General features: G+C 37.8%; 2 protein-coding genes across 2 annotated transcripts; both read right to left on the minus strand.

Annotated features, from left to right (window-relative positions):
* Positions 1 to 1,108: 1,108 nt before the first annotated feature.
* Positions 1,109 to 17,025, minus strand: chka (choline kinase alpha). The gene is made up of 12 exons (XM_057348112.1): positions 16,501 to 17,025; positions 15,931 to 16,039; positions 13,392 to 13,445; positions 10,112 to 10,225; positions 9,658 to 9,791; positions 8,904 to 9,008; positions 8,637 to 8,695; positions 8,438 to 8,525; positions 4,000 to 4,108; positions 3,808 to 3,914; positions 3,105 to 3,186; positions 1,109 to 2,652 (listed from the first exon to the last, which is right to left on the minus strand). Exons 1-12 carry the CDS (start codon positions 16,734 to 16,736, stop codon positions 2,593 to 2,595), a joined length of 1,257 nt encoding a protein of 418 aa, XP_057204095.1. The 5' UTR covers positions 16,737 to 17,025; the 3' UTR covers positions 1,109 to 2,592.
* A 2,956-nt stretch (positions 17,026 to 19,981) lies between these two features.
* Positions 19,982 to 26,009, minus strand: kmt5b (lysine methyltransferase 5B). The gene is made up of 10 exons (XM_057347825.1): positions 25,621 to 26,009; positions 24,422 to 24,747; positions 24,163 to 24,310; positions 23,897 to 24,062; positions 23,682 to 23,791; positions 23,430 to 23,596; positions 23,324 to 23,343; positions 23,086 to 23,222; positions 22,742 to 22,941; positions 19,982 to 22,666 (listed from the first exon to the last, which is right to left on the minus strand). The coding sequence occupies exons 2-10, from the start codon at positions 24,573 to 24,575 to the stop codon at positions 21,342 to 21,344; spliced, it is 2,427 nt and encodes an 808-aa protein (XP_057203808.1). The 5' UTR covers positions 24,576 to 24,747; positions 25,621 to 26,009; the 3' UTR covers positions 19,982 to 21,341.
* Positions 26,010 to 26,519: the final 510 nt, after the last annotated feature.

The following is a 26,519-nucleotide window of genomic DNA, read 5'->3' on the forward strand; positions in this document are numbered from 1 at the left end:
AACATTACACGGCTCGTTGGAATGCTTGATTCTGATTGGCCAGTCGCGACATTTGCAGGTCAGTTATTCCCAGATAACAACCTCTCAAAACTCAAAAAAGTTTTTTTTGACAAATTAAATATAATATGTCTTTATATAAGTAGCCGTGTAATAAGCGGGATAATGCACAAGCAGCCTGCTGTTAAGTAAGGGATAATAGCAGGCAGCCGGTTGTTATAAGCCCAGACAGTGTGATCAGGACTTGTATCAGACTGAAGGGGCTTATTTCACGATAACAGCCGACTGCTTGTACATTATCCCGCTTATTACACGGCTACTTGCCACATGAGAAAAAACTGGACATGAAATGTGAATTTGAAACATTTTATTAGCTAATTTTTACCGAATGCAGACCTTCCACAAGAAAAAAAACGTTTACTTTGGGTTTTAAGGTATACGTTTAAATGTCGCGAACAGGCAATTTGGTTTAATCATTTGTAAAACTAATGTCATATATGTTATTAAAAGACATATTTATAATTATTTTTTGTGTAATATTAAACTGCCCCTCTCAAAATGATTTGCAGCATCCGGGTTACAGGGTGTTATTAGTTTGAGCAGTTGTTATTTGAAAATAACAACCCTTGGAATGTCGCGACTGGCTAGTCAGAATCAAGCATTCCAGAGCGCCGTGTAATAACGCAAAATAAACCCCTTCAGTGTGATACAAGACCATCCGCTTCGCATCAGGTCCTGATCACACTGTCGGGGCTTATTTCTGCGATAACAACCGTCTGCCTGTAAATGATCCCTTACTGCCTTTGGGTCTAAACACTTGTTGAATAGTTGAATAGCTGAACTGGTTCAGGCGAGCCTCGATTTGATGGGACCAAACAAAATCTTTGCCTCTGTATGGGACTCATAGGGAGTCAAGAGATAAGGCAGAAAAACACATTATAATTCACCTGGATAGAGTAAAACAAAACATTTATTGTCATTTCAAATAACAGTGAATAGTGAATAACCTACTGTATCTTGTGCCAGTTAGGCCCGAAAGAGATATGGGCTGAGCCGGAGACTTGCTTTTGGAGGAAAAAAATGAGATCGCACAATCAGGCAATTATTTTGCAGATGTTTATTCATAGTATAATTAGACAGCATTAGTACATTACATTGATTCTCCATGCTGTAAAGTAATCTCCCTTTTCACTTTTTTTTGCAGAAGTGTGAATATTTTATCTATTTAGTTGTTATTTTTTGTTCAGAGAGAATAAGTGTTTTTGTAAACTCTTGCTTTTAATGTTCACAGATGACTGTAAGCACGATAGGCTGCTTGAGATCTGGTCTAGACCTGATTTTTTAAATTAAAAAGGCACATATTCTTTTTTACATTTAACCTTCCACCTTTATCGTTTTGTCTACAAGTAACAGGTAAAAAATATTTAAACGTTCAGACCTGTGGTGTATTAGATGTGTGAATACAATCCCATTGCTGGTTTCATACAGTATGAGAAAGAGATCAATGAAACATTACAGTAAGGACACAATACTTTTCACTTTCTTATTAAGAAAAATACACATTCCATTGCAGAAAAGTAACAGAAAAGTTGCATTTGCAAATACCAAACTTATTCACAGAGCTGCTTCAGAAAGTGCCTTTAACATTACTGTTAAAAAAACAGCCAGCCTGCTACAATAATATTGTAATACAATACAAACAATTCAAATACATGACAAAAATGTAAAGAAAAAATAAACAGAAGTACAAACATCTTCACCACCTTTGTGAACTAAAACAACTACTTTAAACGAAATTGAGTAAATATTGTTTAGTTGTAAAACAATTCTATATCACATAAAACTAAAATATAACATTTAACTATTTACATACATTATATATTTAAAGGGAACCCCTGTATCAAGTCAGATCCAATGGTGAATATCTCTGAACAGCCAAATTCGTTTCAAATTTGTAAATTTCTTATAAAAAAATACAAGCACCTCCAGAAGGTGAATAAGAGCACTATGGTATAAACCATAATGTTTTCCACAGTTTGAGATGGAATATTTCATACTCTCTCTCTCTCCTAAACGGTTCACATATGATATGGTCCCACAGCTTTGTCAGTTCACATTACATGGATTTACTAAACCAGAGAAACAGAATTAAAACTACATCTACTACACATCAAAATGGAAACAAAAACCTATGCAACAGTGGAAATCAGTGGAAACCACAAAGTCAACAAAGTTTGGTCTGTTGTACCATTTTCTAGTAGGTTATGAACCTTGCATAAAGATATTTTCCAACCATTCTACATGAACCTACACGCTTTTTTCCGTATTAGTTTTTCTCCAATTATCTCAGGTGGTTCAGGCAGACGTGTTGAAAGTAAGAATCTTTAACTTGTTAACAATGGAAAGCAGCATGTGGGAGACTCCATGCACAGAGCCTTTGAAAACAGCTATGTTGCATTTAGTTTGGTCCATGCAGCATGGCATAATTATAAGATGCAGAACATCCTCTTTTGAGACTGTTCTTTGCTCTATTCCTTTCAACACACGGGTGATTGTTGTCCCCCCATGTCCATTGGGAATTTATGCACTTTTCCTTTAAACTCTCAGTTTCCTCTTCAACTCGAAGTATGCATCAAACCTGGCTATGGCATACTCCTGTGTGGAGGTGTAAATCTAGATATTAGATTGAGTTTTTAGCAACAAAACAGCCTAATCATGTAGCTGTTCTCAGAGAGATTTTTCAGATATTTTTCAGGGGGTAAGGCTAATAGATCATTAATGTGTATGAGTTTCCTGTGATCAAACCCATGACCATTGTGTTGCTAGAGCAAGGCTCTACCAACTCTAACTGAGTTACAGGAAAACCAGCTTGGCCAGGCAGAGACCTGCTAAACCAGTTTAGTCTAATCTAAAATGCTGTTAGTTGTGTTGCCCTGACCTCACAACTATTTGTGTACAGTTCAAAAGGTTGTCAAGTAGTGCAAATATTGCAACGACCATATTTTTGTAGAAGAGCTCTCTTAATAAATTTCTTGGCTTAGCTAAAATCTGTTCAATGTAAAAATACATACTTATAAGCACATATAAACTAAAAGACAACTACTCACCATGTACCCAAACTCAATAGTTGATATTTTGGCCTGGATTATGGACCACAATCCCCAGAAGAAGTGAGAGGCCAGTGCAAATCTAAATGTGAGGACATTGAGTTTACAAAGTTAGTTTGATGATATTAGACACTCAAGCCTAAATTAAAATTTCCATAATAGTACAGAATGTCAAAGGAATAGTTTTTTTCTTTAAATCAACATGCTTACGGGACAGTTCACCCAAAAATGAAAATTCTGTCATCATTTACTCACCCTCAAATTGTTCCAAATCTGTATAAATTACTTGAACACAAATGAAGATATTTAAAAGAATGTTTGGAAGAACATCATTGACTACCAGTTTGAAAAATTACAATGGTAGTCAAAAGTGCTCCACACCTGTTGCTTTCCTACATTTTTCAAAATATCTCATTTTGTGTTCAACAGAAAAAATATACAATAATTTGTTCAACTACGGTAGTGAATGATGTCCCAGAACTGAAAATTTCTAATAATCTTCCAAATATCTTTCTTTTGGTTCAACAGAACAAATAAATGTATACAGGTTTGGAACAACTTGAGGGTGAGTAATTCATGACAGAATTTTTCTTTTTGGGTGAACTATCCCTTTAAGAAAAACATTTCAAATGTTGGTAACCTATTGAAAGTATATTGAAAATAAAAAACATATGTGAGACATCTGACTCTTAAATATTATTACCTGTCAACTTCAACTAGCATCTTCTCTTTAAGCTTCTGCTGGTCCTTCTCGCTCAGGTTTGCAAAGCCAGAGTCAAATTCTAACAGATAACTCTGAAAGAACTGCATCTGAAGAAACCGAAATGAAAGAAAATTGTCATAGCAGCAGATTTGAGAGAAGAAGAAAGCTGTTAAAAAAATCAGTTCTACAAACCTGCTGCTCTTTGGGGGGGTAATTTTTGGTGTTGGCCTTGAAAAATGGAAACTTGTCCCACGTGTAGTCGTAAGTCCATTCACAGAAAAAATTTCCGATGTCAAATCCTCTGTGGGCAAGAAGAGATCATTTGTCCATCAACATTTATTTGTCATTTGAATATCAAATGAAGGGTTGAGCTACCCGTCATTTGAATATTGAACAAATGCAATACTGGCTATGAATTCAGTCTGCAAACTCAGAAGAGGTCAAAGGGGGGGGGAGGGGCTGGTGTGGGGGTGTGTATTGTCATTTTCTTCAGGCTCTAGGCCTGCAAAAAAAAATTAAGTGCACCACACGCAGTGGTGGACAGTAACGAAGTAAATTTACCTGAGTACTGTACTTAAGTACACGTTTTGAGTATCTGTACTTTACTTGAGTATTATTTTTTCTGAGTACTTGTACTTTAACTTCACTACATTTGAAAGACAAATATCATACCAAAAGTAGAAAATGGTTTTTGTGCAGCGGGGTTTCCTGTGTGCGCAATTTATCTGGCTTGCAATCTGCCAGGACCTTTTACTGTTGCCAAGTATTTCAGTTTTTCTATACTCGCGGTTTTTGAATGGCCATTTGGCAGATTTTTTTTAACGCTAATCTGGCAACTCTAGGATCTTCCCCGCTAAACTAATGTAAACGTAGGCGCTGCTACACCATTGATAGCGCTCTAAAAAGACAAATACAACAATAAAAGACGAAAAAGGCTAATGTTAAAGTGTGGTGTAATCATCTGTGGGTTACGATCAGTCAAAGACCGTAGAAACATTGTCATGAAAATGATCGACACAACGGCTAAACGGTAAATAAGCATCACATACACCCTGAGCTACGCGTGCGTGTTAACTTCTGATCTGCTGCTATATCATTTAAAGCGATTTGGAAAATGAATGATGTTTTTACTGAAGTAACTATAGTTGAAGTATTCCTGTTGAAATAAAAACAATAGAATCCTGCCCAAAATACAACAGAAAATGTAATGGATTTAATGGTTATAATGGGAATTGTACTATGGATACTTGTTGTCTACTTGTATGTGATGGATTCTATTGATGGGATGGTAAATCCTATTGGAATAAAACCCAAAACACACTACAAAGAGAAATTTAATTTAAAAATCTCATTCTAATTAAAAAATTCATTGTTTTTTTCAGCAGGGATGGTATTTGCAGTTAAACCACAGTATCCACAAATTTACCATTTTCTATATATGGGAACCATACTCCAATTAATAATCTTTAGTAAAACCACAGCAACTTAACATACCATAGTTTCATTATACTAGCTATAGTTTATGTTTGTAGTTAAATTATGGTAATACATTACAAATGGTAATAAATCCAACAAACACATGGCTTCTACACTTGACTATTTACAAGAACCTTAATACTTACTGGTAAATTACTTCTAAAACTGGTAAAGGGAATATACAAAATAAAAGAACACTGCTCATAAATACATATAGGCCTAGGGGGCTAATGAGGATAATTATGATCATGCAGGATTACTGTATGTCTAAACTAAACATATGTGCTAAACATATAAAGCTCTTAAAGGAGTTGCTCACTGCAAAATTTGCCCCCATTGACTTTCTATAGTAGGAATAAAAACTACTATGGAAAGTCAATGGGGCCAAATTTTGAAGTGAACTACTCCTTTAATACAACTGATACTGTGAGCTACTCGGTGTATTCAGTAGGTTGCTTCAGAGGCATAAGGTATACGACAATAAAACAATGCACAACTGACATAAAGGAAATTTACTTTTAATACTTGAGTACTTTTAAAAGCACGTACTTCTGTACTTTTACTCAAGTAAGAATCTGTCTTTACAACTTTTACTTGTAGTGGAGTAATATTTGACCAGTAGTATCTGTACTTTCACTCAAGTAAGGATGTTGTGTACTTCGTCCACCTCTGACCACACGACACCAATGGAGCAGCAGCTAATCACATAACAATAATTTTGAGCTACACGAAAAAGTGAAAAATATAGATTTTGGTCGAATTTGAGATTTTCATAAAAATAAATACATTGCCCTCGTGATCCCAATGCTCCAAGTCATAATTAAATATCTAAAATGATCTTCATTTGTCTACGTTTTCTGAGAGGTGCACCTTCCGAAGCATTTCCTATACAAACTGCGTGTCCATCGGAAGCAAAGCGCTTGCGTGTTTGAGGTTTTGGTTTTGGTTTTAAAACATGCAGGATTGAGAAAAAGTGCTGGACTGATGTTAAGAGAGTTGTTAAGAGAGATAAAGTGCAGGACCTGATTGATGCGAGTTTTAAGAGCTCAAAAAAAAAGAGTTATTAAGAGCTTTCATAAAAAAGAAAGGTCAAAAAGCAGATATAAGCAATACAAAAGTATTCCGCGCGGCTCCTAACGACATATCAATGTATTATGAAGAGAATTGATCGGTCTCTAAAATAATTATTAAATATCATCTGTAAACTAAAGCTTCTGCGACTGAAACTTCGGACGAATATCAATCGCACCCAAGTGCCTTACCACTAAGGGCAGAGCTCTAGAAGTGGAAATTCGAAAGGGAGACTGGCAACTGTTCATTATTTCGCATGTAATGTTTACTGTATACTTATATTTGTTAATTTAGTGACGCATCAGTTATATAATTTTTTAATGCAGTGGAGCATCACTAAACTCCGCCTACTCGCGGTGAGCTGTGGGTAATATCAGCCGTTAAGATTGTGCATCATTCTGCACTTCGAATTTATACCGGAAGTAGTAGACCACCCAGGAATCTTTGGAATACTATTTTCAACATACTAATTCTACTTTCGAATACAATTAGGATGGAAAGTATGCTAATTGGAACGCAGGGTATGAGTGGGAGTAGTATGAATACATTTTGAACATACTGCGTCCGCCATATTTTATGGTCATGTAAAAACATAATTTAGTTACGAGAAAGTCATTTATTGGCACTTACATAAAAAACAGACGTCCGCCTTAAAGTTTTCTGCTTTATTTATTTGATTTACTTTTGAAATTTGACCGTTGCTCATCTCCCGTGACATCATGGGATAGATAAGTGTCCATGCGATCCACACTCACGAATCTCGGCGGAAGAAGCAGACCATCCGGGTATTTCTCGCCTACTGTTTTTTGCATACTGAGGTTTCGGACATACTATTCATCATGACTCATACTCATTTTCGCCTACTATATAGTATGGTAGTAGGCGATTTCGGACGCAGCCGTTGCGCTCGTCCCTTTCAGCAATTCTTTTCACGGGCGCAAATATGACGTTTAGAACGCGTGATTCTGGTTGGCCCAAGAACCAAAAAAGACGATGCTGTTATCTTGATTGTGGTTGGCCCAAAAGACCAAATATGAGTTCGTCCGAAACGTCTTTGGTCCAGCATCGTTAACAGCGTCGTTAGCTATTATCTTGATTTCGGTTGGCCAAATATGATGACTTGTTATCCAAGACTAAGCTACTGGAATGAGTTCAACTTTACACAAAAATCTAGAAATTTGGGTTAGGAGTTATGGTGCACTACATATAGGAGATATAGAGCAGTTTCAGACACAGCTCTTCTACTTAAAAAATATGCAAATTGAAGGAGATTCATTCCTTATGAGCCAAAAAGGCAGAGCTGTGTAGTTCTTTGTAAAGAGACACACAGCTGCAGTGGAAACCAAAGCACACATCTTTGTGTTAGTGAAGGCCAGGCAACATTTCTTACTGCTCACTCTTGGCTTTGCTGGTGTACTGACAAACGCTGTCAAAGGACGAGTCACTTACTCATCCAGGGCACTACATGGGTAAATAAACAAGACATGCTTAACTAATGTCAACCATTCAGGAGTCCTCTTTGGCTGGACCCCCTTCTAACAAAACTATTTCTTTATGGTCCTCACACACAGCACTGCATTAAAGTTTGGAGCCTGGGTGTCTATGGATTCTCAGTGAGGCCTGTGTTTGAGCATGTGCAAGAATTTGAGTACCCTAGCAACGGTGTTTTGACAGCCCAGCGTGGGCTGGTTGCCAGAGCCTTCAAAGTCTGGAGGTTCTTTTCCCTGAATTGGGGCTCCCTAAGCATTCCAAACCTTACAGAAAAAACCTCAGTGTTGTAGAATAAAGAAATATGGAGCTCCCGAATTCAGTTCCAAAGATTTGGGGGGCAAAGATCAATGTACTATTAAAATCCCATCAAACATCTGGCGAAAACCACAAGAAAAAGTACAAAGTGGAACAAATAGAAGGAAGAGCTGTTTTAAGGTGCATGCTATGTTACGCTTTGCATGCAACCATGCAAATAAATGCTTTGCATGCAACCATGCAAATAAATGCTCTGCATGCAACCATGCAAATAAATGCTCAACTCGATATGGCTGCAAATTATAGATGCATGTTTTTTATTATAAACGTTACAGACCTGTAGTTGTAGCTGCTGTATTCAAAGTCAATCAACATGAGCCTTTGTTGATCCTCATTTTCACGACCACTGAGGAGCAAGATATTTCCTGTTAAAACAACACATTGTTCACACGACATTACAAGCGGAACTTATTTAGGAACAATAAAAGAGACAGCTTAAAAAAAATGTGGGTTTATCATATCTGCAGATTTCTAACCTTCTTGCAGGTCATTGTGGCAGAAAACAACAGGTGAAGAAGTGGATTCAAGTAGACACCTGTGTACACAAACAGTCATTAATGTCACCACAGCAAAACAAAATTAAACACCTTATTGTCTATACACTAGTAGGAGTTATTCTCAAATCTCCAAACAGTTTCTATGGATTCTCTTAAAAAAGCGGGTCAAAGAAATCGTGCATGCTGAATTCCTCTGAAATAAATCACAGCTGTACAGCCTGAAACTGAATACAGATGAGATCTTACTTGAGGTTGTCCATCTCCTTGGGCAAGTCATAGCTCAAAAGGTGGGAAAAACTGAGCAGATGGGACTCTCTGGTAAAGGTGAGGCAAAGTACCTGATCCATATACCTGTAGAGCGAGTAAGAGAACAAATAAAACAGGACAGCGATAAACGTCAAACATGCTCAATAACTACTGGCATATGCAGCCTCAGTTTAGTTTTTTATAGGCTTGTGAAAAAGCCATTAAGGGTACATTTTGTAATATGAAATGAGACGACATATATAGTAAAGTCCCAGTGAATGTTATGGTTATTTCCAGATAAGACTTAACCTTTTTCTTGGTTTCATTATTTTTTTACAGTAGCTCAGTGGAATATAATATTTCTACTCACTTTAATGCTCAGTTAAAGCTTACATTATGATACAAACCCCACCCACTGGGCATAAGAATATATGTAAGCACTTTCTATCTTCTGCAGAAAACAAAAGAAGATATTTTTTTAAATGTTGGTAACAGAAAACGGTTGGTCCCCATTGACTTGCATTGGTTTTGTGTCCATACAATAGATGTCAATGGGGACCAAGGGTTTTACCAACATTTTTCAAAATATCTTCTTTTGTGTTTTGCAGACGAAAGAAAATCACACAAGTTTAAAATGACAACAGGGTGAGTAAATGATGACAGAATTTTCATTTTGAAGAACTGAACGGTTCCTTTAAACAAACTGGACAGGCTTTAGTTAGATGGACAGTACTGATGTTTTATGATCACGCACTTTTCCATGGTGCCAAACAGCCACTTTGGCTCCTTGTTGAAAGGCATTCTCATCCCATGAAATTTGGCAATCTTCTCTGCAATCTCAGCAGATATGGCAGGGACACTTAGCTCATCCGTGGACAGTTTTCGGCTCTGCAGACAAACAAATTGCTGTCAGTTTCGTTCCAGCTATATCGTCAACTAACCAACAAACAAGACATTTAATGAAAATGTATAACACGATACAGTCTTAGATGTGTATTTATACAATAAACAGTGGACAAAGGGACCGAGGGACATTTGCCCACAACTTTTGTCCGTCCTGAGAAGTTGCACTCGTTCATGTGACTTTCATGACATTCATATGGATTAGTGTCAAAACACATGTGAGCTCTTCTTCACACAGATTGTCTAAACAGCTCTAGGCTGTCTGCTCAATTATTATAAGATGAAGAACAAATATTAAGACCTACTGGGACAAACTGTTCCAGTCTCCCCTGGGGGAAGATGCCATACAGCTTGGGACCCAGCTCACGCTCGGCCAGGATAGCAAACATCACACTCTCCAACACCATAGCATCAGCACCCTGTAAACAAACAGCAACTACACCTAAATAAACACTCAACCACAAACAACAATTTCAATACTCAACAAATTACATCAAGGTTGATAAAAAAAACTAAGGGTCAAAAGATATCACATTAGATTGAGGCTGAAGGATCGATATTTAACTTCAGACTGCATGAACTCATACACAATTACTTTAAATAGCTTACACTGTCTCTACAATTGTCATACTCCCTAAATGAGGAGTTCATTTAAATCTGTGACGCTATAAAGGACGTCTACACAGTGAACTCTAAACCCAAGCCAACTGTTCTCTAATAATACAGATGGACTCAGTTGGAACTCTCAAGCGAAATGAGTTAAAAAAAGAAAACAACAAGAGAAGCAATTGTGCTGAGAGAATGTGGCAAACAAGTCAGCCATTCATTGTGGCTGCTTAACTAGAAACGACATTAAGCCTGGTTTTGGACCAGGCAGAGTGTAAACATGCAGAAGCGAAACAGCGATCTTCCCATGTAGGTATTTGCTCAAGGCACACCTTTGCCACAGTTTCTACAAGTTCTATGGTTCTGTTTTCATTCTGTAGATTCTATAAGAGCTCAAACTGAAAAAAGGATGAGAAAATTACTTATTTACCAGTCACCTGTCACTTTGAGCTGTACTTTGAACTAATGCCTCAACATTTCATCCCTAGGCACTAGTTCTAAAGGTGAACATGAATTATTCAAACGTATGTCAAAAATCACTCCAGCTGCAATAAATAAAGAGAATGTTTATGAAACAGTTGTCACTAAGACCCTTGCAATCCTGTGTCACTTAAAAGGAGATTACAGTGTTCCTGCAATTAATGTAATATAAATCATCTGCTTAATGTCCCATCATCAAAACAACCACATGTTTACATGTGAATAATAAAAGCTTAACATTTTCTCAAATCTTATTTAAGATAATCATTATTTTGCAGGGACAACGTATATAAATTAAACACCACAAAAATTCAAACTAACCCGATAGAACAAACTACTGGGAAATACTGAAATATGCAGTTGTATCTATGGTATTTAACTTACATAGAAGTGCTTAAAATTGAGCTAACATGGATTAGGTAATGCTATAGACAATAATGTAATAGGGTTATATGTGAATATCGACTGTGTAGTAGCTTTTTATTTTATTCTGCTACCTTACAGTTGTAAAGCTTGATGGTGTCAGATGAAAGTACTGCGAGTCCTTTATCCCAATGTTTGATATTTCAAGAATGAATCCCAATTGCGCAACCAACCTGTTGAGGGAGAGCCACTTCATCTGTAGATAAAATGTAAAAAAACATCCGCCCTCTCAGAAATAAAACAGGACGCTACAAAATTCCTACTGACGTATGATTCCGGTGGAAAAATCTGGAAGGAAATTACACTTCCTAAACACATACTTTGAAAACACCTTCACTGGCTTTGGAGAAGGAATGTTCCAGAAATTTGAACTAATCTTTTTTTTTCAAAACATTCAATTTTGTTGACGTGGTCAATAGATTTGGACCTCAATGAACACAAAAATGTTGAGATACAGCCAGCATGTACAGAATGACTCAAGAAATCTACAGAAAATAATCAAGTTTTCATTCTTTTATCTAATTTACCTGCAAAAACATCTGATGATGTTAAAAATGAATTTTTAATTTGAGAATATTTCTAAAATAAAATATATGTCTTCTACCCCACCGACTAGTTTTAAAACAAATCTAACAATAAAAAATTGTGATTCTCTGTCTTCTTTGTCTACACTTCATGGACCAGGTTTTGGTTTTCCAGCTCCACCCCTCGTCTCTGACCGACCATGTGACCGTAGAGTAACAGCTGCTGGGTTTTTCCAGTGCTTCATTCCTCTTAATACACACGGCATAATCACAGGATTACTGAAGCAGATCAGTTCACATACACACTGCTAGCAGTACAAGGACAAAATTTACCTGCAGGTGTTATGAATGTTCATCTTAGCACTATTAACGGCCATTTCTACATACCGCTTTGTATTCTGTGTACTTTGGATGGATGCACACAAAACGACATGTGCAAAACAGAATTAAGACTACATAGATCAGACTAAAGAGCCGCAGACAGTGAAGTTAATGCTGGAATAAACGTCTTGTAGAATTCACACGTAGGCACACAATGTAACTCAATAAGAATTTAAAGTATGTCATAGGTGTGCGGCGCAATCACTGTTGTAGGACAAATGACACACGCTTGAGATGTTGCAGTGAATATGTCAACAAATGACACATTGAAAAAATCTTGATCAGTTTTTTTTCTAAAAATATCCCTAAAACAAGATAAATTTACTTCAGACTTTTTAATCCCTTGACAAAACGTTTCCTTTTGCCATTTTATGTAGAGATCTAAAGACTTAAAGTGATATTCTGTCATCATTTACTCACCCTCTTTTCATTTCAAACCTGTATGACTTTCTTCTACAGAACGCAAGATATTTTGAAAATGTTGTTAACTGGACCCCATTCACTTGCATTGGTTTTGTGTCCATACAATTGAAGTGAATTGGGTCCGGTGCTGTTCGGTTACCAACCTTCTTCAAAATATCTTCTTTAAATGAGGACAGAATTTTTTTATCACTTTCAGATTAACGCTTAAAAAAATCCCAATAGGACCATAAAAGTATTACTTAATGTAGCTGCTATGTTAAGGTTGTTTAGATTTTTTTCACAAACAAGACATAAAAAATATTTGTCTATCTGATCTATTTACTGTGCATTTCTTTTTTGCATTTTTTTAATTTAGAAATTACCTCAGTGGCCCCGTTTCTCCTATAGACAATCCACTTGAAAACAAGAAAGCAAACCCAACTGCTTATGGAAAATTTTGACCTAAAGTTTAAAATCACGACAGTAAAGGTCCAAACAAAACATATCTGATGACCTAAATAGCTCATCCCTCAGCCTTTGATGGTGAAAGTTTTCTCAGAATAGGAGGTAAACATAACAACATCTCCATTTTTATATATTTTTTGGCTCTTTTTTGACCTCATAATATAATAACATGCCTGATGAGGTGCAATAAAGAAAGAATAAATGTGTCACCACAAGAAGCTTAGAGTTAGAATCATAGTTCTTTATTCAGCTCACACATAAAACCCATACGTTCAAAAATGACCTGTGCTAATTTGTTACTTACTTGAAAGTGATTTTCAATGTCTGACTGTCTGGAATCCCCTTTATTACAGGACATCTAGCAATAAGAGAGAAAGCAAAGACTAACAATGAGTACAAAGTGGTATTGTGGAGACATTTTGATCTTCATAAACTGACAACAATAGCTGATATTCCGATTTCCAAACAGTAAAACTTCTAAATCACTATAAATATGGTAAAAACAACTCACTAATTTAAAGATAAAACATGAATAGGTGTTTACAAGCATTAGTAAGGGCTGATAGCTCTGAATTTAGGATGCACGAGAGGCTTAAATCTCCTTTTATTCTGACTCCAAAATGTTGTTTTCATGCCCACAAGAAACAAACACTCTTTTATAATAGCAATTATGAAAACCATGTTCCACTGAGACCAAGCACAACTATTAAGTACATGAAGCTATCCTCCATGACAAGGAAAAGATTTCTCAGTCTGGGAGGTTTGGTGGCCATAGTAATGAACATTCTCTCACAGAAGCAACATGAATGCTAGGGACGGCAATAAAGCTTGTCTAGTTTAATAAAGGTCAACTCAGGTTACTGTCAGTGCCCAGCTTGAAAATTAACTCTTATAAAATGCTTAATTAACCTTAATGACAGATTTATACGTGTATCACTGCGAACCAAAGTCCACCAGCCCCGTCATTTGTAATATGGCATCAACTAATGCTTTGGTCTGAGGTTTCCATTTTTTATACACCTGACTCCCGAGCCTGGACTGTGGACCTGCTGACACCTCATCAGGTATGAAGTCATTGGTTTTTGAAAATGACTAAAGAAAAAGTCATTCACAAAATCAATGACTAATCACTTGAATTACAAAAGGTAAACACCAAAAGGAACCTTACATAATTTCTTTATATTCTATCCATTCACGAAAATTAATATGGATTTTATATATATATCAATGAATATATCCGTAACATTTTATATAAAAACGAGTGTGAATATTAAAATAATATAACAATAAAAACTCAATATACATATATTGTTAGGAATACATTTCGTAAAGAAAAAATATTTTTCGTTGTTTATATTTATCATTATTATAAGGCATACTGTAGGTTTATGCTAGTGTTGCAATGCAACTGTGATGACATAATAAACTAATAGTCTATAACAAGTGAAATATTCTGATGCAAGTTACATTAATGGTGTATTAAAGCATTAAGAATAAGGCAGATAGAGGCAGAGAACACTTCAAAGCAGCGCACGCCATGCGCGTAATTCTCAAAGACTTGAAAGAAGCGCATAAACTTTGTTGAGGACAATGCTGTGGCTTCAGGGATCACATACTGTACCGTGAGTGGCATGCTGGGATCACCTGGAAACAAGAGTGCTCCTTTGGCAAGCCTACGGCAAAGAAGACACGCAAGTACAGCCATGGAGGTACATTACCCAACAAAAACTGCCTCTTTAAAGTTAGAGGGTAAAAATGCTTGTTTGCTTTTTTACACATAAATACAAAATTTCTGTCTGAGGAGCAGTTTTTATACTCTTAAAACTGGGCAAGACATACTGTATGCTACCTGCCTAATTAAATTCAGTTTATGAAAATGCACTACATTTGTTGAATAAATAAAGATGCAATATTACGTTTACATTACATTCAAACACGCACACTTCTTAGCTGTATTCAAAGATTTTTTTAAGCAAAAATAAAATGCAAACCTGTATTTCTCACAGAACAAAAAAGGTGATTTTGTTAAATCCCACTCTGTTCCATTATAATGAAAGTGAATGAGAACTCGATCTGACTCAAACTAATTGTTGATGTGTATGCCAACGAAAGCTAGAGCAAGTGCCAAGATTTTAATTGAACAGCATCTTAAATTTAGGACTGTTCTACACAAAGAGCTGGCGTAAGGATTCAGCAGGCTTGGAATCAAACATCATTTACTTTCATTATATGTACAAGAGTGGCAAGGGTACTCTTTAAAAAAAAACTGCACCTTTTGTGTTCTACGTAAGATAAAGTAATATGGGTATTTTCGGGTGAATTATTATTTACCCGTATAAACTAATTGACAAAATACTGTTATCCAAGCTATCAGCCAGAAACACAATACCAACAAAATCTCATGGGAATGTGTAACTATTTTACAAAGTGGCAAATTTGTCATTTGTCCATTCTGCTTTCACATCAGTAACGGTTGGGATTGGTGTGGGGATTCATTATTATTATCTCATATTTTGTATGCTTCACATTGAACAGATTTATACAATTTTGCCACCTTGTAAAATACAGGTCAATGGTTTAAATGTAATTATCCAACATGAGATATTCACCTCATTTCTAAAGATATAAAACTTACATTACTACACAGTTTATGAATTAACAAGCATCATAACATCCCATAGATTAAGGACTTGGGTGCTAGTAGACTATAAATGTTATATACAAAGCAAGTGCCCTTCAAAATTCTATATTTTAAATGACGTCCATTGTATCTGATTAAACTAGACTATACAATATTAATCTAAATGCATCCATTAACATTTAGCACATAACGAAGAAAACACCTGCAGAATTTGTCCATAAAGGCGAAGAAGGATGTTCCTTGGTTCACCTCCAAGACTAGGTTGATTCTCTGGTAAGGAACAGAGGAATAGCTTGTTGCTCAGTCCTCCCCTAAAAAGCAAAACACACAGATTAATAAAGAAAACGGATCACTCTATTCATACAATCGACATTCTTACAAAGCTTAGCCAAAACTGAGCTGTAATAATAAAACCATAATACGTGTCTCAAAACCTAGTGAGCTCACTACCTAGAAGAAAATGAGATGCAGCTGTATGCGCAAAAAATGCTGTTTAAGTAGGGAGACGCTATGTTGAGACAGAGCCACGGTCGTGGGGACAAGAGGGACTAACGTTAATTACACTCATGTTGAGCAATCCTTTATTATTACCTCGTGAACATAGTCAACAAAACATACTATAAACTGTCAACAAATATGTCATCTCAAGAAACGTAACATCCTCACGCGTTTCTAGCAAACACGTCGCATACTTTCCAACGCGGATAATAAAATGAAGGAATTTTAAACATAACCGTTTAAGGGTAGTTAGTTACACTGCAAATAAGAATACCTGATGATAGAGATTTGGAAATGATCTTCATCCACGGATTTCCAGGCTCCGTGAAGAAACTCTTTACACCACAGATACGCATTATGCTTCGTCTGATGGTCGGGCTCATCCGGTCGGATAATGTCTTCGCAGTCGGTTCCGCTATCTGGTTGGACTTCGAGTACATTCTCACTTACCAATAAACCCAGAGACATTGAAGGCGATGAAGACACGCCATTTACAAATTTAGTCTTCATGTTTGCTGCTGTTATGAATGTAAAATATGCTGTAAATTGTCCAAACACAGACTGACTGCAAAACTACGCACGACTGTAGAACACTGCGTCAAAAGAGTTTATTTGAGCCCACTTAACGTTGAAGTCGAAGAGGTTTGACTAACGTCACCTGACCACGCCTATTCCGCTCGCTGATTGGACAACAGAGTCACGTCCCCTTAAACTAGTTTTAACCTGGGGCACGTTCAAGCTCAAAGCGGTGCGCAACAGGGTTTGAGACACGTTCCCTGCGTTCCAATCAGCATACTATGCGTCCTAATAGTATTCGAAAGTAGAATTAGTACGTCCCAAATCGTAGTATGTTGAAAATAGTATCCCAAAGATTCCCGGATGGTCTACTACTTCCGGTTGAAATTCGAAGTGCAGAATGATGCACACTACGGTTGATATCACCCACAACTCACCGCGAGTAGGCGGAGTTTAGTGACGCTCCACTGCATTAATAAATTATCATCACTGCATCACTAAATTAACAAATGTAAGTATACAGTAAACATTACATACGACATAATGAATGAATAAATACCTTAATGGAAAGAAGAGCTGTATTTTGATGTGTGTGACAGTTATTGGCCACAATGTTGTCTAGGCAACAACGGCCACTTCCGCTTCCTGTTACATGCAATAGTGATGGGAAGTTCGAGTCATTTTTACGATTCGGATGTTTGAATCTCGTTCAGCAAAATGAACGAATCTTTTTTTCGAGTCATTTCGTTCATCTGAGCAGAGTTAAATTAATGTTGCATGTTAATAGCCAAATTAACCCATAATTAGCTCTCAATAGTTCCTGGAAGTTACTAGTAACACATGGAGCTGCGACTAAACAGACCAACTGAGGTAAACTTCTAACCCATCTAAAGACGAAAGCCATTTAATGACTAAAAAAATGAAAGAAATAAAGCATTTAAAGAGAAAACATAACTTCCTGGAACTATCTGAAGGCTCCATGAATCACGTGACATGGGCTCGCAATAGTTCCCGGAAGTTACTAGTTACGCATGGAGCTGCGACTAAACAGACCAACTGAGGTAAACTTTTAACCAATTTAAAGACGAAAGCCATTTAATGAATAAAAAATTGATAGAAATAAAGCATTTAAAGAGAAAACATAACTTCCTGGAACTATCTGAAGGCTCCATGAATCACGTGACGCTCCAACATTTTGGACTTCCGTTGGCAGAACTCTCTCTCTCAATGGCTCTGGGTATAGGTACTTATTCAAATTCAGTACTTACTGTCACAGTATGCGATATCGGGCGCAGCATGTTTTTTAATGGGTTTTTGGTAAATCGCCCGAAATAAGGTCTGTGGTAAATAAAAACCTCTAACTATTTTCACGTTTTATTCTATGACATAAAACACACCAATTATAAACCGCTTGTGATTTTTAAAGCCTTATGTGTCTTAAAAACAGGGATTGCTAACAAGTTGCTAAAAGTGACTACTTCCTTTGGCGGGGACGTCAGACGTCATCGCACATGTAAAGCTCACAAATAATGCAACATGGCACAAATCTCTTAAAATAGATGCGGATTCATTCACGGAGTAATTACTTACCAGGGAACACATTTTTAATAAAGTTTGAAAGAGTTGTCGGAGGCTTATGGTGTGGTTGAGTTAAGCGACCTTAAGTGCAGTCCGTTTATAGCATCATGTTATCTTTTTACTTCTGCCGCTTGTATTTCGGCTTCAAAAGTAAAAAATTTGGTGTTGATTTGTAGAGATTATCTTGATAGACAAAACATGTAAACATCATAAACCTTTGTTAATCACAGAACTTATTTTGTTGCGATCTTCCAAAAGTCTATGGGAAAAATGCTTTCGGTCTAGGGAACCAGCGCGGTGCTTACTTCCGGGTTAACCTACAAATACATCATCTCTGAGGTACTGGATTGGTCGCTCCATGACACGAGTTACTTCCGCATTCCATTCTTCCAACGGATGTCTATAGCTGTGGCTGAATTCGCTCACTTGTTCACTCATTCAGTAACAATTTCCTATATAGCGAATGCTAAATAATCCACTATATGGGGAAGAAGTGAATGAAAATGAGTGAACAATTTCGGACACTGACGTAATATATCCTGCGTCTGACAGTACTGTCGCGAACATTCGTCATAACGCTTATATTACACTTGTGTGGCTTTATGGATTGTTTTGTAAAATGGTAAAGTTCATTTTTACATCATTTGTCACGTTTATTGTATTCGTTTTTAATAAAGAGAACAAAACAAATGTTTACATTACATTACATGTACTACATTTAATAAAATTACTTAATATATTTAAAATAAAACACTGCTATATATAACATTCATTTAATCTGTTTATTCTCAAAAAGTAGAAAATAACTGTCAACAAGAACAAACACAAATGTATAAACGTATATTCGTGGCATTAACTGTCACTCCTCCATCTGATTCTAATCAGACAGTTGATTCACGTTGTATCATGGGAAATATGAGTGAGCGAGTGTACATCAGATGTGCGTAAAAAGTAGGGAAAAAATGTAGGGAATAAGTTGTTTACTCAGAATTCGGACAACACTACAAAATGGCGGACACCCGATAGTGCACTATATAGGAGATAGGGGGCGAATTCAGAAACAGCTCGAGTGAGTGTCGTAACTCTGTTTTTCAACGGCTCTGCACTATTGTGAGTGCGAGCTTGGACAGGTGTGGCCTTTGCCGTCACGTGACTCCTAACGGCAGCGTTTGAGTCGGCTCTCACTAAAATCTTGGTGTTTCGAGTCATCGACATATATGCGTGCCATTTGGTTAAATAGAATTGAACAAATAGAACATGAACGTAATCTAGAACGACGAGACATGCCGTATGAAATGTCCAGTTTGTGTGGTAAAATGTTCAAAAACACATTGAATTAGTAAAAATGCACATGACCAGTAGGCTAACAAAACTGGTTTGCTGAAATAAATAATTTGCATAAATAATTTTATTGTGAGTCAAGAGAAAAATGAACACCCATCATTCACAAAAATCCGGCACCACCCTTTATAGGCGTATCCATGTTTGTTTTCGCCACGTTAAAAGGTGAATGCCACGTTTATACACGGAATAAATGCTCAACAGGAATATTTTATATTTAGGTAAAAACCCTGATTTTATGGAATGTATCCTGTAGCTGTGGAATGTTTTTTATAATATGTACAGTATGGCCTTGTCACTAACAAACGCACGTAAAATAACAACATTAGACAAAATATCTTGAAAATGAATTTTATAGTTTTCAAGTACTTAAAACAGTTGAATAAAAACAAGTCCCAGAATATACAGAGTGAACAGTATGCCCCAGGCTATGTATACATCCTACATTGTTACTGTCATGATGCTCTTCAGAGTGAGTTTGAGATCATAGATTCGTGATCATCAGAAGCTGATAGCTTCAAGCTCATATGGCAGACCTTTGACACTACAGAATGTAAAGTAAAATAAATAAAAAAAACTGAAAAGTTACAAATAAAAATAGCCTAAACTTGCAGTTGCCTACTTGTAGGGTAAGGAAACACAACTGCTTTAAATACCTACGTTTTTTCTTTTTTTAATTTTTAGGCAGAGGACAAAATGCACACAAAGCCACAAAGTCAATCAGATGTACTGAATACCACAATGATCAAGAGATTCAGGAAAACAGATTACTGACTCATGACATTTCAGCACAACTCATTTCTTGAGGACTTTATCCTTAGGGACACGTATCTAGGTCTGACTTTCACAGAATAATAATTCAATTGCCTAGTATCTTAATGGACCAGCACCAGGCCACCACAATGAGCACCACGGCCCTTCCATGGCCATAACATCTGACACGTGTTTAAAAAGGATTTTGATACAAAAAATTCAAGTGGAGAGATTTTGAGAAATTTGTTTAGTATTTTGTCAACACTCTTCTGTACATTGTTTGCGCACATATTCCCTGAAAGGGACAATCCAAAAATAAAATTCTTTCATCATTTACTCACCATCATGACATTCCAAAACTTTCTTCTGTAGAACACATATTTTCAAGAATGTCAGTGACCAAACATTGCCCGGCATTGATTTCCATTGTATGGACACAAAAGCACTTGAACATTTCTCAAAATAACTTCTGTTCCACAGAAGAAAGAGTCACGTACAGGTTTGAAACCAAATGAGGGTGCATTAATGATGACAAGTTTTATTTTTGGGTGAACAATCCTTATCAAGCTGATGGGAGTCGCACAACACTGTTGTTTAAATATGAAGTGTCAACTCTCTAGGGTGAAACCATGCAAGTGTTTCCCAAGTAGATCATCCAACCATCACACAAAGCCAAGAGGTTCATGGAATAAAACATTTAAGCTGGACAAAATGCTAACAAACATCTGCACATTATCAGACTTGGATTCATACATAACCTGTACACTTTCTACAATATTCATATTCATAGTGAGAAAACGATAAAGAAGTGCCATCACTAAAATGTAAAGAAAGATATTTTGCCATGATTTAATTGTACATTTACATTTTCCATTTAAATTACATATTTCAAATGAACGTGATTGAAACAATGGTTATTTACACAGCTTATGCATTGAGTCTAAGGGACTGATCTTCTCTTCTTCTGGAGGAAATGTCAATGTCTATGGAATCTTTGCCCACGATAAGACGTAGACGTTTTGCTGGTGGGAGTGGGATAAAATCGTCCTCATTATCAAAGTAGTCCTCTTCTTCATCCTCAGAAGACAATGACTCCACGTCTACGTTCTGACCTACCTCCTTGTCGTCCCCTGCTTCTCTCTGCACTATCCCCAAGGTGACATCTTCCGGGTACGCCCGATGCAAGGATGTGCCGTCTTCCTCTCGCTTCAGCTGAATCTTGAGCTTGGTGGAGCTGCTGTGGGAGCCGTGGTTGAATCCGTTATTCAGCTTGGCCACGTATGAGCTGCTCCTGTCAGTCTCTTGGTCCTTACTAAACTTGATGCTGATTTTGGAGGAACTCGACGAGTTGGCCTCTCTGGGCTCGTTTTTACTGCTGCTGCTGTCCCGACGCCTGCGTAGTGTTATCTTGGGGATGCCTGAGTTATTCTGCAGAATCAGCTGAGCGTCGTAGCGTGTGATCTGACGCTTTTTCTTTCCCTTGCCACGGCGGAGGGCCTTGCTGCTTTTAGCCGAGCCGTTATAGTGCTGGTGACGGCCGGGGAGGCCAAGCACCACCTTCCCACAGTCTGCTACATCTGCAGCCCGAACCGCATGCCGCAGGTCAGGCACGCTTTCGTGGAGAAAGGGCTCTCCGTAGGAGCCCGAGTCTTCCTGTTTTACTGTCCGTCTTCCTCTGGGACACGTCCCTTTCTTAGGACAGGCATACTCTAAACTAGGCATGTTCACCTGGCCCCCAGGCGTCACGGGGATGAGGTCTCCCGGCTCTGTCTTGAGGACCACACCGCCCTGAGCTGTGGTTGGGCTTGACGGCTCATTTAATGCTTGTGTGCTGCCATCCGCCCCCTGAGCACCAAGAGAGGTCCTTGTGGACCTACGAGTTCTGTAAGGGCAAAGTACGCTATCCTTGCATAAGGAAGCACCCTTTGAAGACGTCTGATTGTTTTCTGACGACCGTGCTGCACCGCCTTTGTCTCCGGAGCCCTGAACAGAACAGTGCCTGTCCCGTGTCTGCTCCTTGAGATTTCTCACTCTGGTGGAGCTCTTCGTCCATACACTTCGACAGCGTCTTTTTCCTTTAGGCAAAGGTTGTGTCGGCTTTGACTTGTGTCTCTTTGGTAAACTTGAAATATTCGTTTGACTTCGTTTCGAGGATGAGGTAGAAGAAGGAGTGCTTGACGGAGTTTGCCTAGTTACAGCCTTAGCTTCTCCAGGCTTTTTGACACAGGACTGTGACGTCCTTTTCCGTAATGCTGGAGAAACACAAAAAGGGATAAGTTACAACATCCTCAACACAAGACATGAAAAACTTCAAAAAGTCATCTTACTTGTTTGTAAAGTGGTTGGTTCCTGAGAGTCTGCCTCTGCGTTAGAGCTGACAGACTGGCTGTCAGAGTTCCTGCAGCTTTCCCCCAGCTTCTTCAGTCTGTTCAGACGCTTGTCTGTTTCTCTTAGGCCATACTTGCTATTGATCACTGGAGTCTCCATGGGCAACCCAGCTTTCGACTTAAAAGCACCAGTGCCACGTCTGAAAAACAGCACATATTTAATGTTTGTACTACTCGCTCAAGAATTTTCTCTTTTAATAGAGCAGCATTATATATTTGTGTATTAAACAGTCTCCTGGTTCATTCCTAAACGCTTCCGAAATTAGAAACATGCAACACGATACCTTTCGCAAGTATAGCATTCACAGAATTCATTGTTTTCGCCGAAGAAACCATCTCCATAGTAACAGGAGATCTCTTCCCCTGGTTCAATGTCCCGCAGAACCTTCACACAAGCAGTGTCCCGGCCTGTTGACACAAACTGTAACAAACCCTGGCATCAGCAGAATTTAATTTCCTGCTTTTTAGTTAATCATCAAGTAAACCTTCATAGAAAGCAGAGTCCAGTGTTCACATATTTACCTTGCAATTTGGCCGACAATCTGTAAAAAACAAAAACGAACAAGACAAACATAAATTTACTACACAAGATACCTAGAGTTCATTGTGTCATCAGGAAGAAATATACCGTGGTTGATAAAAGCCGCTGGTCCCAGCCAGAGTTGCGCACAGTTTTTGCGTGTCGAGTACATGACACTGAAATCATTCTCTCCATGATGAAGCAACAGCCTCTCTTCACTGGGAGACAACTCAGCAATGCAGCCCACGAGATGCTCGATTTTATCATTCCTCTTCCTGTAGTGTGCCAAAGAAAAATTTAAGGTGAGTACAAGTATCGTAAGGAAATTCATTATTTGATTACATAATACAGTTAACTCACCAATCCTTTGTTGCTACAATTTTGGCTCCATTTTGCTCTGAAGAGTAGCGATTGCAAGGAAGGATCTCAAACCCGCTGTCCGATGCAAACATACGTAGGTAAACAAACACCTGCCGAGACCCAAGAAAAACAATAAATAAACAGGAAAATTACCATCACCATTTAAGAAAAATTGTGAGTTGATATCTTTAAGAACGTTTGTTTGTGTAAGTTACATGCGCTTTGAAGAGCTTCTCTTGGGACTTGGTTTTGTTGAGAAAGTGATGTCTCGTCCAGTCACCAGAGGTCAGAGCCTGAAAAGCTTTCTCCAGGTTGTCATGCTTTTTGAAATGTTCGATCACCTCCCTCAGCTCATTTTGTCGACCTTTGATTGGTCGAAACCTAAAATAATATGTTTGATGTATATGTAACATATAAGTCAAATCTCAGTCACCCCAAGTCCTATAAACTAGACATCTCAATGTAATCGAAGCAGACAAACCTGGTGTTCATCTTATGAGTCTGGAAGCCAAGGTAAGGATCCAGGATCAAACTGGTGCTTAGATCATCATATTCACACAGCTCCTTGGCAGTCATTCCTGAAGAAGGTACATGGCGCCTTTCTGCCTCTGGGGGCGCCCCACCACAACCTGTCAGTTTAACATTAATTTAAACTTTTAGTTTATCTAAGACAGGTCTGGAATTTTAGAGATACTATAAAAACTACTGGGGGCCATGGTTGTTTTTTTAAAGGGACTTACGTCTACTGCATCTTCTGACACTTGGGGAGCCCTTGTTTTGACGCAGATGGGCTCTCTGTGTGTTTTGCAGCCTGGACTTGCTTACGGGCTGATTACTGGAGAACTTGCTACCATGTCTCCTGCCATTCAGCACCATGTTCTTGGATTCTCCCATCTACTTCATACCAGCTGGCTGTCTGGAGAAGGTGCATTGAGCTTCTGTGTGCTTGTGAGAAACCATTCAACAAGGAGACATCTGAAACAACTGGACTGAAGCCTGATCTGCTGTATTATCTGCCGAATTTAGAGTGCCCCGAATCAAACCTCACTTGTTGATGTTGCTTCACCTGCATAAAAGATAATAAAAACGTTAAAAAAAAAAAAACTTTAAGCAAAACAATGAATGCTGCTAATTCTTATGCTAATTCTTGTAAAATTCATACAGTTAATATATTTGGCTGTATTAGCAACTGATCTCATGATATGTATTGCGTCGAAATATCCTGAACTGTGTCGATTAACTTTTCAAGTATTACTGAGGACAGAGCGCCTCCCGCTGGCTCCTCTTGGAGATAACAAAACTGCCTTCACTTAAACTATAAATCTCCTAGTTTTTTGTTGGCTTGCTATAAAATCTCACACTCACTAATGTTTTATACAGTTAACGTTATGCATATAATTTAATTGATACCCTGCATCAGTAGACTTCGCTTCACCGTGGCTAAGCACACTCCCATCCGCTGTGCATTTAAATCCCACCACAAACCAACTCGCCGATTCAAGTTTAAGCCCCGCGTGAATGTTTTATTGAACCAACTACTTCGGGAAAAGCCAAGCTGATGTAATTTAATGGTTTTGATGTGTTAAATGCAGCGAGTTTGGTCGTAACTGTTAAGCCACATTAGCAGTTAAAGTAAACACTGTTAACGCTAACTAGCTTGGCATCCTGCTAACAAAACAATGAGGCTTACCGAACCGGCTGCTCAAACATCTATAAAACAACGACCATGGCAGATAGCAGTGCAGTCTCCACGATAAGAGCAGCATAGCATTTAATTGCTATGTTGATTTCTCCAAATAGTTTACCAGAGGGTCACATTAACGTGCAAAAATAAGTATCACGCTGGGCCTAACGTGCAGCTAACTGCACGACTGCTAGCCGACACCCGGAAAAGGAGTGATCTCGCTTATCGTGTCTACGGAATACTTAAAACACTCACTTGTTTCGCTCCCGCGTCAATGTTTGTCCATCACCAAAGTCCAATGCGATGAAAAACATAATAAAAATGTCAATACTGCCAAAAAACTGTCAGAATATTTTTACATTAAAATTCAAGATGGCGCCCGGAGATCAACAGAGACGACAGGACAACCGAGTCGCCTCGGAAAGAAATAGACCTAAAACGTTTAAATTATCGACTTTAATTTGACGGTCACTACATTAGTCTCTATTCAAAACTGTCAGAATAACTCTTTCGAACCAGGTAAAGGTAGCTGGGTGTTGGTCAAACGCAATAAACCCCTCGTCAAACTCAGATGTATACAAAGAGAGCGTTGTAGTTATTCCCCTTTAAATGTGCACTTGCGGCTCGGTGCGTTTCTGTTTCCGTAGAGCAGCAACCAGCATCCAGCCGCACCATCGCCTTTCACAAAATTCAAACTTTTCCCACACTCTTGACTTGCTGTTTTTCTAAAACAACTGCTAGAATAAACAATGTTGTTATTGCTATTTATTATAATTAACAACGTATGAAGTATTATCATATATATATATGAACAGCAAATGAAAACGCCGCTTGCCTCCACATGTAGGTTGAGAAATTTCAGTTTAATCATCAAGGAAATCAAAATTTCGCTTTCTGTACATTTTAATGATTAAGTGTGCACATTCATTATTTATTTATCTTTGCAACTTACTCTCTGCGTTGCACGTGGTTACCTGCAACTAACTTTGTCTTAATGAAAATATATCTATTTAATTATTAGTGATGACCGTTTTTGTGCATCATGCAGTTTAGACCAGATGCACACTACGAAACGTTCTTCTCGTATAACGTGTTAAAATGATTCCCAGTTACTTAAAAATGTAGAAAATATAGAGATGAAGGAATTCGTCAAA

The sequence above is a fragment of the Triplophysa rosa genome, linkage group LG12, assembly GCF_024868665.1.
Source record: "Triplophysa rosa linkage group LG12, Trosa_1v2, whole genome shotgun sequence".
In the NCBI taxonomy this organism is placed as follows: Eukaryota; Metazoa; Chordata; class Actinopteri; order Cypriniformes; family Nemacheilidae; genus Triplophysa; species Triplophysa rosa.